This window comes from Oncorhynchus keta, chromosome 23 (assembly GCF_023373465.1).
Source record: "Oncorhynchus keta strain PuntledgeMale-10-30-2019 chromosome 23, Oket_V2, whole genome shotgun sequence".
Taxonomy (NCBI): Eukaryota; Metazoa; Chordata; class Actinopteri; order Salmoniformes; family Salmonidae; genus Oncorhynchus; species Oncorhynchus keta.
Genome location: NC_068443.1, coordinates 25,003,449 through 25,019,892, shown reverse-complemented (window position 1 = coordinate 25,019,892; position 16,444 = coordinate 25,003,449). Strand labels below are relative to the sequence as shown.

Sequence of the window (16,444 nt, the reverse complement as noted above, 5' to 3'; positions counted from 1 at the left end):
TTATGTCTGCGTGCAGTTTGAAGGAAGTTTCTAATTAGCATTAGCGCAATTGCTAACTAGCATTAGCGCAAGATTGGAAGTCTTTGGTAAGGGCTAGCATGCCACTAAGACTACCTCTAACTTCTTAGTACTTGTTGCAGAGACATACAAATTGTATCCATGCGTTCATCTGACTCTGGGGAAGTAGATTGCCGAAATCCCGAAGTAACCATTCAACGTCACTGTCTGGCGTATTTGTTATCCTCACAAATTATCCTGATAGGTATCAGTCTGGTGTTTTCTGTAATGACCTTAGTGATCACTGTTTTACAGCCTGTGTTCGTAATGGCTGCTCAGTAAAACGACCTGTCCTGATTTGTCATAAACACTTGCTACAACACTTTGAGAAAGCCTTCCTTCATGAACTGTTCTCTGTAAAATGTTATAGAATCAGCTTGATCCCCTCTGTCGAAGATGCTTTCCCGCAGGAGGCCTTTTGGTAGGCCGTTATTGTAAATAAGAATTTGTTCTTAACTGACTTGCCTAGTTAAATAAAGGTTAAACATATATTTTTTTTAAAGAGATCTTTAGTTTACTTGACCCGATGCGATACCATGGACATATAACTACATTGTATGTTTATGAATGACAAGGATATACATTACAAGTCAAAAGTTTGGACACACCTACTCATTCAAGGGTTTTTCTTTATTTTTTACTATTTTCTACATTGTAGAATAATAGGGAAGACATCAAAACTATGACAAAAACACACATGAATCATGTAGTAACCCAAAAAGTGATAAACAAATCAATTGAGATTTTAGGCCCTTCAAAGTAGCCACCCTTTGCCTTGATGACAAATTTGCACACTCTTGTACCGAGAGGTGGGACAGACAGCAGACTGTCAAACCAGCAGTGCTTCCCTGTCATCGCTCAGTTTGTGATTGACATGCGCCGGCCCTATCGGTAGATCTCTAGAAGATGCATGTTGTTTATTCTATTGGGAGAGGGCTCGGCAGACTTTTTTCTGACTAGCAAGTTTAAAAGTAGCCTAATTAATTGAATTGAAAGAAATACCCAACTGAAAATGTGTCTGTAATCAGCTGCGTAGCCGACAGCCAGCGCTAGTGGTAAAAAACATAGTCTTGTCACACAACAAGGATTATTTAGACTGACAGACAGACAAATACACATTGTTAGATAGATACTGTAGATAAATAGGCATTGATAGACAGATAATATGGACTTTTTTTTGTGAAATTCTAAACATTAGCCATGGGGGGGAGAGAAGATTTAGCAATTTTCTAATACATTTCATGCAATTGTACTCATTTTTGTGTTGGATTGGAAAATGTGCTGTTTCTCAGCAGATTTCTTGGAATTCTACACATTTTGCCATATCAAATCAAATTTTATTTGTCACATACACATGGTTAGCAGATGTTAATGCGAGTGTAGCGAAATGCTTGTGCTTCTAGTTCCGACAATACAGTGATAACCAACAAGTAATCTAACTAACAATTCCAAAACTATTGTCTTATACACAGTGTAAGGGGATAAGGAATATGTACATAAGGATATATGAATGAGTGATGGTACAGAGCAGCATACAGTAGATGGTATCGAGTACAGTATATACATATGAGATGAGTGTGTAGACAAAGTAAACAAAGTGGCATAGTTAAAGTGGCTAGTGATACATGTATTACATAAGGATGCAGTCGATGATGTAGAGTACAGTATATACATATGCATATGAGATGAATAATGTAGGGTAAGTAACATTATATAAGGTAGCATTGTTTAAAGTGGCTAGTGATATATTTACATCATTTCCCATTATTAAAATGGCTGGAGTTGGGTCAGTGTCAATGACAGTGTGTTGGCAGCAGCCACTCAATGTTAGTGGTGGCTGTTTAACAGTCTGATGGCCTTGAGATAGAAGCTGTTTTTCAGTCTCTCGGTCCCAGCTTTGATCCACCTGTACTGACCTCGCCTTCTGGATGATAGCGGGGTGAACAGGCAGTGGTTCGGGTGGTTGATGTCCTTGATGATCTTTATGGCCTTCCTGTAACAACGGGTGGTGTAGGTGTCCTGGAGGGCAGGTAGTTTGCCCCCGGTGATGCGTTGTGCAGTCCTCACTACCCTCTGGAGAGCCTTACGGTTGAGGGCGGAGCAGTTGCCGTACCAGGCGGTGATACAGCCCGCCAGGATGCTCTCGATTGTGCATCTGTAGAAGTTTGTGAGTGCTTTTGGTGACAAGCCGAATTTCTTCAGCCTCCTGAGGTTGAATAGGCGCTGCTGCGCTTCTTCACGACGCTGTCAGTGTGAGTGGACCAATTCAGTTTGTCTGTGATGTGTATGCCGAGGAACTTAAAACTGGCTACCCTCTCCACTACTGTTCCATCGATGTGGATAGGGGTGTTCCCTCTGCTGTTTCCTGAAGTCCACAATCATCTCCTTAGTTTTGTTGACGTTGAGTGTGAGGTTATTTTCCTGACACCACACTCCGAGGGCCCTCACCTCCTCCCTGTAGGCCGTCTCGTCGTTGTTGGTAATCAAGCCTACCACTGTTGTGTCGTCCGCAAACTTGATGATTGAGTTGGTGGCGTGCGTGGCCACGCAGTCGTGGGTGAACAGGGACTACAGGAGAGGGCTCAGAACGCACCCTTGTGGGGCCCCGTGTTGAGGATCAGCGGGGAGGAGATGTTGTTGCCTACCCTCACCACCTGGGGGCGACCCGTCAGGAAGTCCAGTACCCAGTTGCACAGGGCGGGGTCGAGACCCAGGGTCTCGAGCTTGATGACGAGCTTGGAGGGTACTATGGTGTTGAATGCCGAGCTGTAGTCGATGAACAGCATTCTCACATAGGTATTCCTCTTGTCCAGGTGGGTTAGGGCAGTGTGCAGTGTGGTTGAGATTGCATCGTCTGTGGACCTATTTGGGCGGTAAGCAAATTGGAGTGGGTCTAGGGTGTCAGGTAGGGTGTAGGTGATATGGTCCTTGACTAGTCTCTCAAAGCACTTCATGATGACGGAAGTGAGTGCTACGGGGCGGTAGTCGTTTAGCTCAGTTACCTTAGCTTTCTTGGGAACAGGAACAATGGTGGCCCTCTTGAAGCATGTGGGAACAGCAGACTGGTATAGGGTGAAGAGAAATGTTTGTAGTTTTTAATATGAGATCTCAGTGAGACTAACTAACAACATCAATGGGGGCCCCCCGGCCAAAATAAAAAGTTAAGATAGCTGGCCACTAAACTAATTTAGAGATATAAAACCTTTTCGCTGACATGGGTAATTGACTGACTATCAGTGACTGACATAACAAGAGTAAAACTGCAGAAATACAACCACATTTTTGCAGGAGACATTAATCCGAGGGCCTTCAAAAGGGGGGCCATGTGGCCCGCGGACCGCCAGTTGCCCATCCCTGTCCTAATGTTTGCCATACAAGAAAATCTCTCTCTCTCAGTCATCTGGAATGGTGGGATTATAGTGCAATCCTCCACAGATTACGGGAGACCGAGCCAGAGGGATTTGGACAGCACAGCAGTGTCTGTCCATCAAGGTTCACAAGCAATGCAGAGGCAAATAACTGCCAGTCAGTCATTCTTTACAGATTGCTATGGTACTATGAGTAGAGATGTGTGGTACAGGGAAAATCATATTGAAGTAGTGATAGTGATATTGAAGTTGGCTTTGCATGAAAGGGATGGAACTTTCTATTTTCAGTAAAACGATCCCCCATTGTGAGAGCACAGTGAGGTAAATCCCAAGTGACACATTATATGTTTGTTGTGGGGGGAAGCTCAGTATGCCATGGCGTGCGGTTTCCTTGTCCGCTGCACGGTCTTGGTGTCAGGTCAAGGTCTGCTGATCTGTTGTGATGTCTAGCTTTTCTGTCATAAACCGTCCTCATCATCTCCACTGTGAGATGCTGTCCACTGTGATCCAGGAGAACACCAGCCCTCCTCTTTCACAGTGGCCTTGGCCTCCCAACACCAGAGAGCTTAACATTAGAGGCAATGTGAGGGTGCAGTATGAGGAGGGCTTTCGAGCCAGGACCTTTGAGAAGAATCCAAATGAGTAGAATGTGATGTCATCCCCATTGGATGTCACTATGGCTCAGTCGGAAGATGGGTTCTTTGGAGAAATATTTCCTAGATGACTGATGTCGAGGACTTGTTTAGTTAGGTGGATTACACACTTGTTACTCAAATCAAATTTTATTTGTCACATGCACATGGTTAGCAGATGTTAATGCGGGTGTAGCGAAATGCTTGTGCTTCTAGTTCCGACCATGCAGTAATATCTAACAAGTAATCAAACAATTTCACAACAACTACCTTATACACACAAGTGTAAAGGAATGAATAAGAATAAGTACATAAAAATATATGAATGAGCGATGGCCGAACGGCATAGGCAAGATGCAGTAGAGGGTATAGAGTATAGTATAGCGGCAGGGTAGTCTAGTGGTTAGAGCTTTGGACTAGTAACCGGAAGGTTCCAAGTTCAAACCCCCGAGCTGACAAGGTACAAATCTGTCGTTCTGCCCCTGAACAGGCAGTTAACCCACTGTTCCCAGGCCGTCATTGAAAATAAGAATTTGTTCTTAACTGATCTTGCCTAGTAAAATAAAAATATACATATGAGATGAGTAGTGTAGAGAATGTAAACATTATATAAAGTGGCATAGTTTAAAGTGACTAGTGATACATTTATTACATCCAAATTGTAATTATTAAAGTGGCTAGAGATGAGTCAATATGTTGGCAGCAGCCACTCAATGTTAGTGATGGCTGTTTAACAGACATTGCTAGTTTCACAGTGAATAATAGAGGAGTTGTAACATTGCAATATATTTTGAAATGCTGTACCTTCTTGTCATGATGAGTGTTATGAATGTAACATGATTGTGAGTTTTTAACGTGAACGCTATACTAGGAATGGTAATTGCCAAGAGGAACATGTGAATGAGAAAGTAAAATCCATCACTATGCATAAAGAACCAGGTCAGTAACCACAAGGTCAGGGACAATGCACAGTCAGGTGGCTGTCACACACACTCCTCACAACCATTCCTCGTGCGTGTCGATTTAGATGAGTGTTCACAGACTGGTGGTAAATACAGACCTCACCACTGTGCTCTGACTGAGTGACTGAGTGACTGTTTTCAGGGACTGTGTGTGTCTCCCCTGAGAGGACGAAACAGGGTGACAAAGCAGTATATCAGCAGTAACCAGAGCTGGTGCCCATCATGCATGAGAGAGACATAAAAACGCAGACACATGATGAAGACTAGGAGACCTGGCAACGCTTTTAACACATTAAGGCATGGTTTCCCAAACTCGGTTATGGGGCCCCCTGGGTGCACATTTTGGTTTTTGCCCTATAGCACTAAACAGCTGATTAAAGTAATAAAATATTGATGATGAGTTGGTTATTTGAATCAGCTGTGTTGTGCTAGGGCAAAAACCAAAAGGTGCACCCAGAGGGGCCCCAGGACCGGGTTTGGGAAACCCTGCTGATTTAAGGATCATCTGAGATTAACCAGCACAAAATAAGAGATAGATTAACCATAACTGGCTGACTACTGTTTATGCCCTGACATTAAACTGCCTGTTGGGTCAGAGAGCTAGCCCCGTCACTTAAAGATGCACAATGCGGAAATCGCTCCACCATTTCCTGGTTGCTAAAATGTCAGTTTATGTGACAATACAAGCAAGTATAGTGTAGAGAATCATTGTACTAAACCGCTGTGATATATATTTTCCATAACCAAAAATATTATATTTTCAGCTGTTTGAAGCTGATGTACAAAACCGAGAGTAAAAGATGCAAAAACTAAATTTAGGAACAGGAACCATAGAAATAGCACACATAGAACATATCTACTGCTTCTTAGACTTGCTTTCAACGAGAATGACAGATCCATAACTCACATTTTTATGTGAATTTGGTCAGGTCCCTAAAAAGTGACATATCCCAGTTTTAAAATAACAGCACAGCAATTATAGAGATTAACTGCTGTTTAAATAACCCACAAGGTAAAACAAAAGGTGGAAACTTATATTAAAAAGGCCGTTTGGCCAGAGAGAAAGTGACTAGTGATCTTTCACTCTGTGCTCTGTCACTGATGATATATATCACTGTTATGGTCCACTGTTATGGTCCACTGAGTCTGCAGTGTTTCCCCTATATAAATCGTGGCTACCACTTGGTACTGAGTGATTAGTGCTGTTTCGGTTCAGTTTCGGTTTTTATAATGTAGATGTATAGATGTAGACCATTGGGGGCTGCTGAGGGGTGGACAGCTCATAATAATGGCTGGAACAGAGCGATTGAAATGGCATCAAACCATGTGTTTGATGTATTTGATACCATTCCACTAATTCCTCTACAGCCATAACCACACGCCCGTCCTGCAACAATTAAGGTGCCACCATCCTCCTGTGATGTAGACATAACTAATGCTGAATGGCCAATAGTACATTAATCAGGTGACTCATACAACTGTAATAACTTCTTCAATTCAAATCAGTGTGGAAGCACCTGTGAACGAACCTAGTGCAGTGGATCAAAGGTCTGTAGGTGGGTGTAGTTATGTTAGTCATCTAGTGTTGGCAGTTAAGAGGTTAGCTGATACGTACAGTATCTGTCAATATAGTGACTGAAAGTGGGTGAGTACAGTACTTCTATTGCTGTGTGAACTACTGGATCAATATGCATTTTACGGTTATATGGGGGAAATACAATATGGCAATGTGAGAGGGGGGGGAAGAGGCTTACTGAGGGCATTTTGTATAAACAGAACCCCCCCCCTCCGAACAATGCTGTTGTTTTGGATGGTAGGATAAAACCGGGGATCCCCTGCCAAGCTGCTGGCCTCGGCCCACTTTGTGTGTTACTCTGTACTGTCAGTGTGTTAGGCAATGCTGTGTGTTACAGTAAACCTGCTGTGGTTTTTGGGATGATTGCGTGACAGACAGAGGGGGGATTTAGTGAATATAATATAACAGGGCCTGGCTGTACGTGGAAGTGGGGACTAGGGTTGACTCTAGCTAGCACTAATCCCCATGCAGCAGAAACAGCTGGGTCTCTCAGGCTTTTACACTCAATCTGAGCATAAAGCAGAATTATGCTCCTTTATGTTAAATAGGAAATTGCACTCAACTGGGAAGCTCTACATCAAATCTAATCAAAGTTTATTTGTCACGAGCGCCGAATACAACAGGTATAGTAGACCTTACAGTGAAACTCTTACTTACAAGCCCTAACCAACAGTGCAATTTAAGTTAAAAAAAATAGGAATTAGGTAAAAAATAGATAAGTAAAGAAATATAAAAGAAAACAGTAAAATGACAGTGAAAATAACAGTAGCGAGGCTATATACAGGTGGTACCGTTACAGAGTCAATGGGCGGGGGCACCAGTTAGTCGGGCTGATTGAGGTAATATGTACATGTAGGTATAGTTAAAGTGACTATGCATAGACGATAAACAGAAAGTAGCAGTAGCGGGGGTTGGTGGGTGGGAGGTGTCGGGACACAATGCAAATAGTCCGGGTAGCCATTTAATTACCTGTTCAGGAGTCTTATGGCTTGGGGGTAAAATCTGTTGAGAAACCTTTTGGTCCTAGACTTGGCGCTCCGGTACCGCTTGCCATGCGGTAGCAGAGAGAATAGTCTATGACTGGGGTGGCTGTGGTCTTTGACAATTTTTTGGGGTCTTCCTCTGACACCGCCTGGTGTAGAGGTCCTGTATGGCAGGCATCTTATGGCAGGCATCTTAGCCCCAGTGATGCACTGGGACGTACGCACTACCCTCTGTAGTGCATTTCCGTCAGATGCCGAGCAGTTGCCGTAACAGGCAGTGATGCAACCAGTCAGGATGCTCTCGATGTTTCAGTTGTAGAACCTTTTGAGGATCTGAGGATCCATGCCAAATCTTTTCAATCTCCGGAGGGGGAATAGGTTTTGTTGTGCCCTCTTTACGACCGTTTTTGTGTGTTTGGACCATTCTAGTTTGTTGGTGATGTGGACACCAAGGAACTTTAAGCTCTCAACTTGCTCCACTACAGCCCAGTCGATGAGAATGGGGGCGTTCTCTGTCTTCCTTTTCCTGTAGTCCACAATCATCTCCTTTGTCTTGATTACGTTGAGGGATAGGTTGTTATTCTGGCACCACCCGGCCAGGTCTCTGACCTCCTCCATATAGGCTGTCTCATCTGTGTCAGTGATCAGGCCTACCGCCGTTGTGTCATCTGCAAACTTAATGATAGTGTTGGAATCATGCCTGGCCATGCAGTCGTGGGTGAACAGGGAGTACAGGAGGGGACTGAACACGCATCCATGAGGGGCTCCAGTGTTGAGGATCATCGTGGCAGATGTGTTGCTACCTACCCTCACTGGGGGCAGCCTGTCAGGAAGTCCAGAATCCAGTTTCAGAGGGAGATGTTTAGTCCCAGGATCCTTAGCTTAGTGATGAGCTTTGAGGGCACTATGGTGTCGAACGCTGAGCTGTAGTCAATTAATACCATTCTCATGTAGGTATTCCTTTGTCCAGGTGGGAAAGGACAGTGTGGAGTGCAATAGAGATTGCATGATCTGTTTGAGCAGTATGCAAATTGGAGTGGGTCTAGGGTAGCAGTCAGACTGGGGGATGTTGCAGTCAGACTGGGGGATGTAGCAGTCCAGAACCTAATCATGTGATGAGGTAAGACAATGATGTGTGGCAGATAGAATGTTGTACCACTAAATATATACTACAAAATGTACTGTCACAACCTATTTAATACTAATGCTTGTATTTCTCCTTTTTTTGTTTGCTTTTATTTTTCTGTGTTTTATTTTTTGTGTTATTTTTATTAATGTTTATGTTATGATTTGGGATGGGGGGTAGTGGGTGGGTGGATGGGCATGAAAAGATTGTTCCTGTATTATGAATTACTGTTCCTGTTACTAAATATTGTTATTGTGCGGAATAATTGTAATGAATGGAGTTACCTTCAAAGGGAAGTTAGAGGTAGAGAGAACTCTCTTTGAATGAAAAAACATGTATATAGAAGGGAAAAGGCTTCTGAAACAGTCTAAATTCAGGGTTCATTAGAAGAGAGAAAAGACAGCCTTATTGATTGAATGGGGATCAGAGAACATAAAGGATTGAAGAGAAGAAAGACTGATATGGTTAACGGAAGAGGGGTGGGTATAACATGAAATACAGCAGAGTAGATTCATATTTGGAGCTGGAGATTGAGTTCAGAAAGAGGGGGGTCGTTCTACTCTTCGAAAAGAGTACCCCTTTGATATTTTACGTATAAATTGTGCACCAATATCGAATTTTAAAAACCTTTTATATTAAATGAAATTAACTTTAATATAGACCACATGCAAAATTCAATAAATCTAGTGATTTATCAGTCCCTAACTTTATGGTCAACCATGTTACGTGAACTGAACTGAACTTTTAATATGATGAAACTATTCCTTTTCAAAAGTTATAGACAGGCTGGAAATGTTTTAACAATTTACTTTGTTTTGTGAAGCCCCTCCCTGTTACAGACTACTAGTTTCCATTCTTCCTCTCACAAGGGAATGTTTGGCTGATTTAAGATGAAATCGTCAATGCTGTTACTGTCAACCCTGTTACATTATTTGGCACTTAGTAGGCACTTACTGAACTCTGAACTCTTTAACCTCTTTATTACAGAATGGTAAAACTTGTGAAACATTTTATTTTTCAAAGTTACACTACCCAAAAAGCACTCGACACAGGGACATTAATTTGATGTTTGTATGCATCTCTCCTACATTGGATGGATGCACAGACGCTGAGCTGTGATTTAGCTATTTTATTAACTGCTGTGGTCCTGCCTGAATGCGTGCTTGTTCGCCGCGTTTTGACAGTGAATTTTGACGAGGTTTATGTGTGTCACGCAGTATTTTCTCTCTCCTAGGAGCTGCTACAAAGTGTGTCAATGTAGTGATCTGACTATTCCTACTGTACTTAGTGTGGCTGCTCCTAAAACAATGGGGCACAGTTTCAACCATGGCCAACAAACACTGTACATACTCAAATCTGCAGGCTGGTGCACAATAGCAGCACGGAGATACTTGTTTGAGTGTGTTTGTGTGTGCCTGTGTGTTTGTTTAGTGTCCGGACAGTGATCGCTTGTTCATGTGTGAAGGAAGAGAGCGTGATGAGTGGAGGGGACGGAGGAAAAAAGGATGGAGATGTGGGTGTGCATGTCTATCTGTGTGGCCGTGAGTGTGAGGAGTTCCACTGATAGACCATTTGTGTAGAGCAGCTCTCAACGTATGTATTAGTTTCGCTGTCTTTCTCACAAAGATAAAGTCATTATGAGGAGTAAATGGTGCATTGTGAAGAGAGGAGAATGTCCTCCCTCTTTAAAGCGAGCTTGGATGCTTCTATCCCCTACTGCACTGTAGCACGCAGGGCTGGATCACGTAAGGCAAAGAAAAGCATGCGGTTTTGCAACAAAGTAGCAATAGCTACTCACTTTTACAATAATTTGAAATGATAATCCAGGGTAATTCATTAAATGAATAACTTCCACGGTTTAGACAGTGAACCCTTCAGGTTCCTTGCATAGGCGTAGTGAGTACTCCATTCATTGGTTACTGTACTGTATGTGTTCAGTACACCCAAATGGCTCTCTCCGCCTTTTGGAACACAGTGGTGGGGTTCCAGGTCATCTTTATTGCACTGCTCAGACTATCAGATCTAACAGCAGCTGGAAACCACTTTCATATGATAGCATATTGCAGTCTTCTGCACAGCGCCAAAAAGGATGCCCTGGAACGTGGCCAGTAACTGGCTTTGATTACACAGCTGCTGGTCGGAACCACCTCTCTCAAAGGGAAGCGCTCTGGAACGACACCTGATGCCTCACCTGGTGCAGGTTAACGACTGAACATGTCTTATTAGTCTCAGGTGTGTGTCTGCTCTTATCTCAGACAGCGTCTCACTCTTACAACTCCACCTCAACCATGCTGATTTCATTACGATTACAACACTCTCGTCCAGGAAGTCTAATTTCCACCCTTAATATATCAAACGAGGAACACTCTTCCATGCATGTGGTTCACACAGAGTTTGATGCTGTTACTCACCTGAAGTGTTTATAATTGACCCATTTACTACAGTGTTGTGACCCAGGGAGAAATTCGTCATCAGTGAATGATGTTATATGCTGTCAAACCAGTGGAAATATGACTACCCAATTCATGTCAACATCAAGTAATATCTGTGTGATATCTTTGCAACTATATATCAATAATGCAACACAAATAACACTTTCAGTGTTGCATAATTGTTGTTACTGTACCAAAAATAAGATAGAATATGTCTCCAACCATGAAAAGGCCAAATATTGGTTTATTGGTAGGACCAGATGGCCGACGATAAAACACACACAGACACACATATAGCAGAGAGGAGCAGTGATATCTTATGAAAATAACTAAAGAAGCCAAACTGAGCTTGGCCCCACTAAGTGAGCTGCATGGCACTGCAGCAAACTTTCATAATAGTGGCACATGAAGGAGGCAATGCTAGCTGTGAGAGGAGAGAGCAGAGCATGACTCTGTCAGTAGCTGATCACTACGGGGGTCTTTACTTAACAGGCAGATAGTGCCCTGTGAGAAATTAGAGCAATGCAAAAACCACAGCATGACAACTTGTCTGTTGGCCTGAATAGGCCTAGTTTATAATGTGTTCTGCAGTGGTGGTGGGTACTAATGTAGGGTCAGGACAGCTAGCTGCAGTGGGGGAAAGAGGATGTGGGAGAGACGGCAGGAGGAGACTGTCCCCGATTATGGTGACATCGTTCATTAATATCTTTTACGGTTCCAGACATTTTTTGATTTTACATGGACTCTGTTCTGGTCTCTTCCCAGAGCCACTGTGTCTAGTTTAACGACATGTAGACCCATGAGTTTTGGCTAGCAATAACCCAGTCTTATGTCAAACCCCGTTCTTATTGTGGGCTGGGGGATGGTGTCTGTCAGCTCGGCTATATCCCCCACTGGGAGATGACCTTTTGGCCTAAATACCCCCCCATGTTAAAGAGGCAGTGGTTTGTCTGCTGCTGGATTTAGTAGGGTGCACATATGGTGACAACCATTAGCCAAGATCAGCCATCAATATGAACTTTGATTGGTGGGCCTGAAAACAAGCATGCAGTTGTGGAGGAATGCAGTATTGGTTTAGCAAGAAATATTGTACTGATGGATGATGATAATAATGTGTATGATGATGATCCTGATGACGTGTGACCTCTGACCTCTGTGGTCTCTCCCTTTCAGGATAATGGACCTAAGCTTGCATGACGCTCTCACGGACGGGGCGCCTAAATCAGGACCGGACAGCCTGGTGAGGAGGGACTTCATGGCCTCCCTTGAGAAAGAAACTTTTGATGACAAAGTGGGCGAGACTGTAGGAAAGACTGACTACCGCCCTCTGCTGGACGGAAAGGATGGGAAAGGTAAGCTGGGATGCAGGATGCAGACTTTGTGATATTGGGAAAACCCATAGAGAATTGGGGCAGCAGAGACAATCCAGTGAGAGGATTTTGCTGGTTGTTTTACTCAGTAAAGGCAAACATTGTGATGTATAGCTGGATGGCAGCTGCTTGCCTTACAGCTGAAATCCCTTCCCCCAATGTTATCCTTTGTATCTATGCAGATTATCCATTTCTCATGTAAGCATACAAAATAATATACACATATGCTATTTATATATAGCATATACAGTACTCTGTGTGTACAGTATAGTATGTGTATTGTGTAAGTGAATGTGTTGAATCATGGAGAGAGCGGAGACCTAAGGGACAGAGGAACCAGGCCAGACAATGTTCAGGAACAGAACCACTCCCATCCAGCTCCTGCTATTTACTCTGCTCTCTTCCTGCCACAGCTCAGGCTGCATGAATACTGTCTGATTTTAAACAAGTATGTGTGTGTGTGTGTGTGTGTGTGTGTGTGTGTGTGTGTGGGTGTGTGTGTAGGGACAATGTCTATATACAGTGCATTCGGAAAGTATTCAGACCCCTTGACTTTCCCCACATTTTGTTAAATTACAGCCATATTCTAAAATGGATTAAATCAAATCTACACACAATACCACATAATAACAATGCGAAAACTTTTTTTATTTGTTATTATTATAAGTTTATTAAAACTAAAAACATAAATACCTTATTTACATAAGTATTAAGACAATTTGGCTATGAGACTCCAAATTGAGCTCCGGTGCAACTTGTTTCCATTGATCATCCTTGAGCTGTTTCTACAACTTGATTGGAGTCCACTTGTGGTAAATTCTATTGATTGGACATGATTTGGAAAGGCACACACCTGTCTATTTAAGGTTCCATAGTTGACAGTGCATGTTAGAGCAAAATCCAAGCCATGAGGTCGAAAGAATTGTCCGTAGAGCTCTGAGACAGGATTATGTTGAGGAACAGATCTGGAGAAGGGTACCAAAACATTTCTTTGGCATTAAAGGTCCACAAGAACACAGTGGCCTTCAGCATTCTTAAATTGAAGAAGTTTGTACTGACTCTAAAGGGTCTGAATACTTATCTAAATTTGATATTTCAGTTTTTTGTTTGTAATACATTTCTGTACCTGTTTTTTCTTTGTAATCATTGTGATATTTTGTGTAGATTGGTAAGAGAAAAAACATTTAATCCATTTTAGAATAAGGCTGTAACTTTACAATATGTGGAAAAAGTCAAGGGGTCTGAATACTTTCCGAATGCATTGTAAAAACAAGTCATAACAGTCATTGGGATCTCTGTGATTCAGTGGTAATGTGCACTGATGTTATTATGATTGGGTTTTTCCTGAACTTCTTGGCTGGCAACTTCCCCCTGAATCACGGAGAGAAAAAAAATTGCTACTGGAAAAGTCCTGTGTTTGTTTCCCTCTGCCAAGAAAGTACTTCACAGTTCATGAGAACTGTCATGAGCATGAGGGGAAATTCACTCCTTTGGGCCATACCGTCACTGTTGTTCACCCTCAAATTTAGTTGTTTATTGTGAAGTATGGGGATAGCTGAATTATCCGCTTTTGGCTATGTTGGATGGCAATTAGTCTTTTAGCCCCAGAGTAAAATAGCTAATTTGCACAGAAATAACAACAGAGAAACTGAGAAAAAAAATGTAAGAACAAAAAGTTCAGTGAATGAAGATTCTGTTTTATAGCTATACATTTGGACAACGCTGCTTCTCACAGTAACAGTAGAAGAACCAAATATGACAGAATATGATAAAGCTCATATGTACAGTGATTAGTGGTCTGGTCTAAAAAATATCCCAATGGCCCAGGGCATTGATTGGGGACACTGCCCTGTGTAGGGTGCCGTCTTTCGGATGGGACGTTAAACGGGTGTCCTGACTCTCTGAGGTCATTAAAGATCCCATGGCACTTATCGTAAGAGTAGGGGTGTTAACCCCGGTGTCATGACTCTCTGAGGTCATTAAGGATCCCATGACACTTATCGTAAGAGTAGGGGTGTTAACCCCGGTGTCCTGGCTAAATTCCCAATCCGGCCCTCAAACCATCACGGTCACCTAATAATCCCCAGGTTACAATTGGCTCATTCATCCCCTTCCTCTCCCCTGTAACTATTCCCCAGGTTGTTGCTGTAAATGAGAACGTGTTCTCAGTCAACTTACCTGGTAAAATAACGGATAAATAAAAAATAAATAAAAATAAAATAAATTAGTCTCCTCCACTCCAGATAGTATCCTTTCTCCCAGGCAGTTTTTCAGATCCAGCCCTCTAACCACAGACATGGTCTCATTATACCGCAGACTGACAGCACTCCCAGCGCCAAAAGCACTCATACTCTCTACCTCTCTGGAATGGGTCCTATGTGTAGCTGGTAGTCAGGCGCAGGACAGCAGATATGAGTAATCAACATACTTTTACTCAAAATAACAAATATACAAAGTAACAAATACACGCACACCATGACAGACCGAAAATACAATAAACAATCACTCACAAAAAAAACATGGGGGAACAGAGGGTTAAATAATGAACAAGTAATTGTGGGATTGAAATCAGGTGTGTAAAACAAAGACAAACAAATGGAAAATGAAAAATGGATCAGCAGTGGCTTGAAGGACGGTGACGTTGACCGCCGAACGCTACCCGAACAAGCAGAGGGACCGACTTTGGCGCAAGTCGTGACACTCTCTCTTTCTTTACCTCTCTCTGGCTCCAGCCGCGTGCCAAAACCGACATCGGGGACGACCCGGAGGACGAGGCGCAGGGCGATCCGGATGGAGACGGTGGAAATCCCGCAGCAACGAAGGGTCCAGGACGTCCTCCACCGGCACCCAGCATCTCTCCTCTGGACCGTACCCCTCCCACTCCACGACGTACTGAGACCCCTCGCCCGACTCCTTGAGTCCAGGATAGCTCGAACAGCATACGCCGGGGCCCCCTCCATGTTCAGAGGGGGCGGAGGAACCTCCCGCACCTCAGTTTCCTGGAGTTGATCAGCCAACATCGGCCTAAGGAGAGACACATGGAATGAGGGATTAATACGATCATTTGGGGGAAGCTGTAACCTGTATCATACCTCGTTCAGTCTCCTCAGGACTTTTAATGGCCCCACAAACCACAGACCCAGCTTCTGGCAGGGCAGGCGGAGGGGCAGGTTTCAGGTCGAGAGCCAGACCCGGTCCCCCGGTGCAAACACCGGGGCCTCGCTGCGGTGGCGGTCAGCGCCCTCTTTTTGCCCGTTGTAGGTGCACATGGGCGGCGTCCCAGGTCTCCTCGAAGCGCTTGAACCATTCGTCCAACGCAGGAGCTTCGATCTGGCTCTTGATGCCACTGTGCCAGAACCAGCTGATATCCCAGCACGCACTGGAAAGGAGAGAGGTTAGTGGAGGAGTTGCGGAGTGAGTTTTGGGCCATCTCTGCCCAGGGGATGAACAGCGCCCACTCCCCCGGCCGGTCCTGGCAGAAACCTACCCACATCCTGGTTTATTCTCTCCACCTGCCCGTTACTCTCAGGGTGAAAACCAGAGGTGAGGCTGACCGAGACCCCCAGACGTTCCATGAATGCTCTCCAGACCCTGGACGTGAACTGGGGACCTCGATCAGAGACTATGTCTTCAGGAACCCCGTAGTGCCGGATGACATGAGTGAACAGGGCCTCCGCAGTCTGTAGGGCCGTAGGGAGACCGGGCAAAGGGAGGAGACGGCAGGACTTAAAAAAACGATCTACAATGACCAGGATCGTGGTGTACCCCTGTGAGGGAGGAAGATCCGTCAGGATATCCCCTGACAGGTGCGACCACGGCCGTTGTGGAACGGGTAGGGGCTGTAATTTCCCTCTGGGCAGTTGCCTGGGAGCCTTGCAGTGGGCGCACACCGAGCAGGAGGAAACATAGACCCTCATGTACTTGGCCAAGGTGGGCCA

At 43.9% G+C, this 16,444-nt stretch overlaps 1 protein-coding gene across 4 annotated transcripts in view; it reads left to right on the top strand.

Annotated features, from left to right (window-relative positions):
- LOC118402042 (microtubule-associated protein 4-like) overlaps window positions 1–16,444 on the top strand; it is an 83,404-nt gene that overhangs the window by 2,256 nt on the left and 64,704 nt on the right. For all 4 annotated transcript variants that reach the window (XM_035799881.2, XM_035799879.2, XM_035799880.2 and 1 more), the window contains exon 2: window positions 12,310–12,488. In XM_035799881.2, the coding sequence (XP_035655774.1) occupies window positions 12,314–12,488 (175 nt within the window). In that variant the 5' untranslated portion in view covers window positions 12,310–12,313. The remainder of the gene's footprint in view (window positions 1–12,309; window positions 12,489–16,444) is intronic.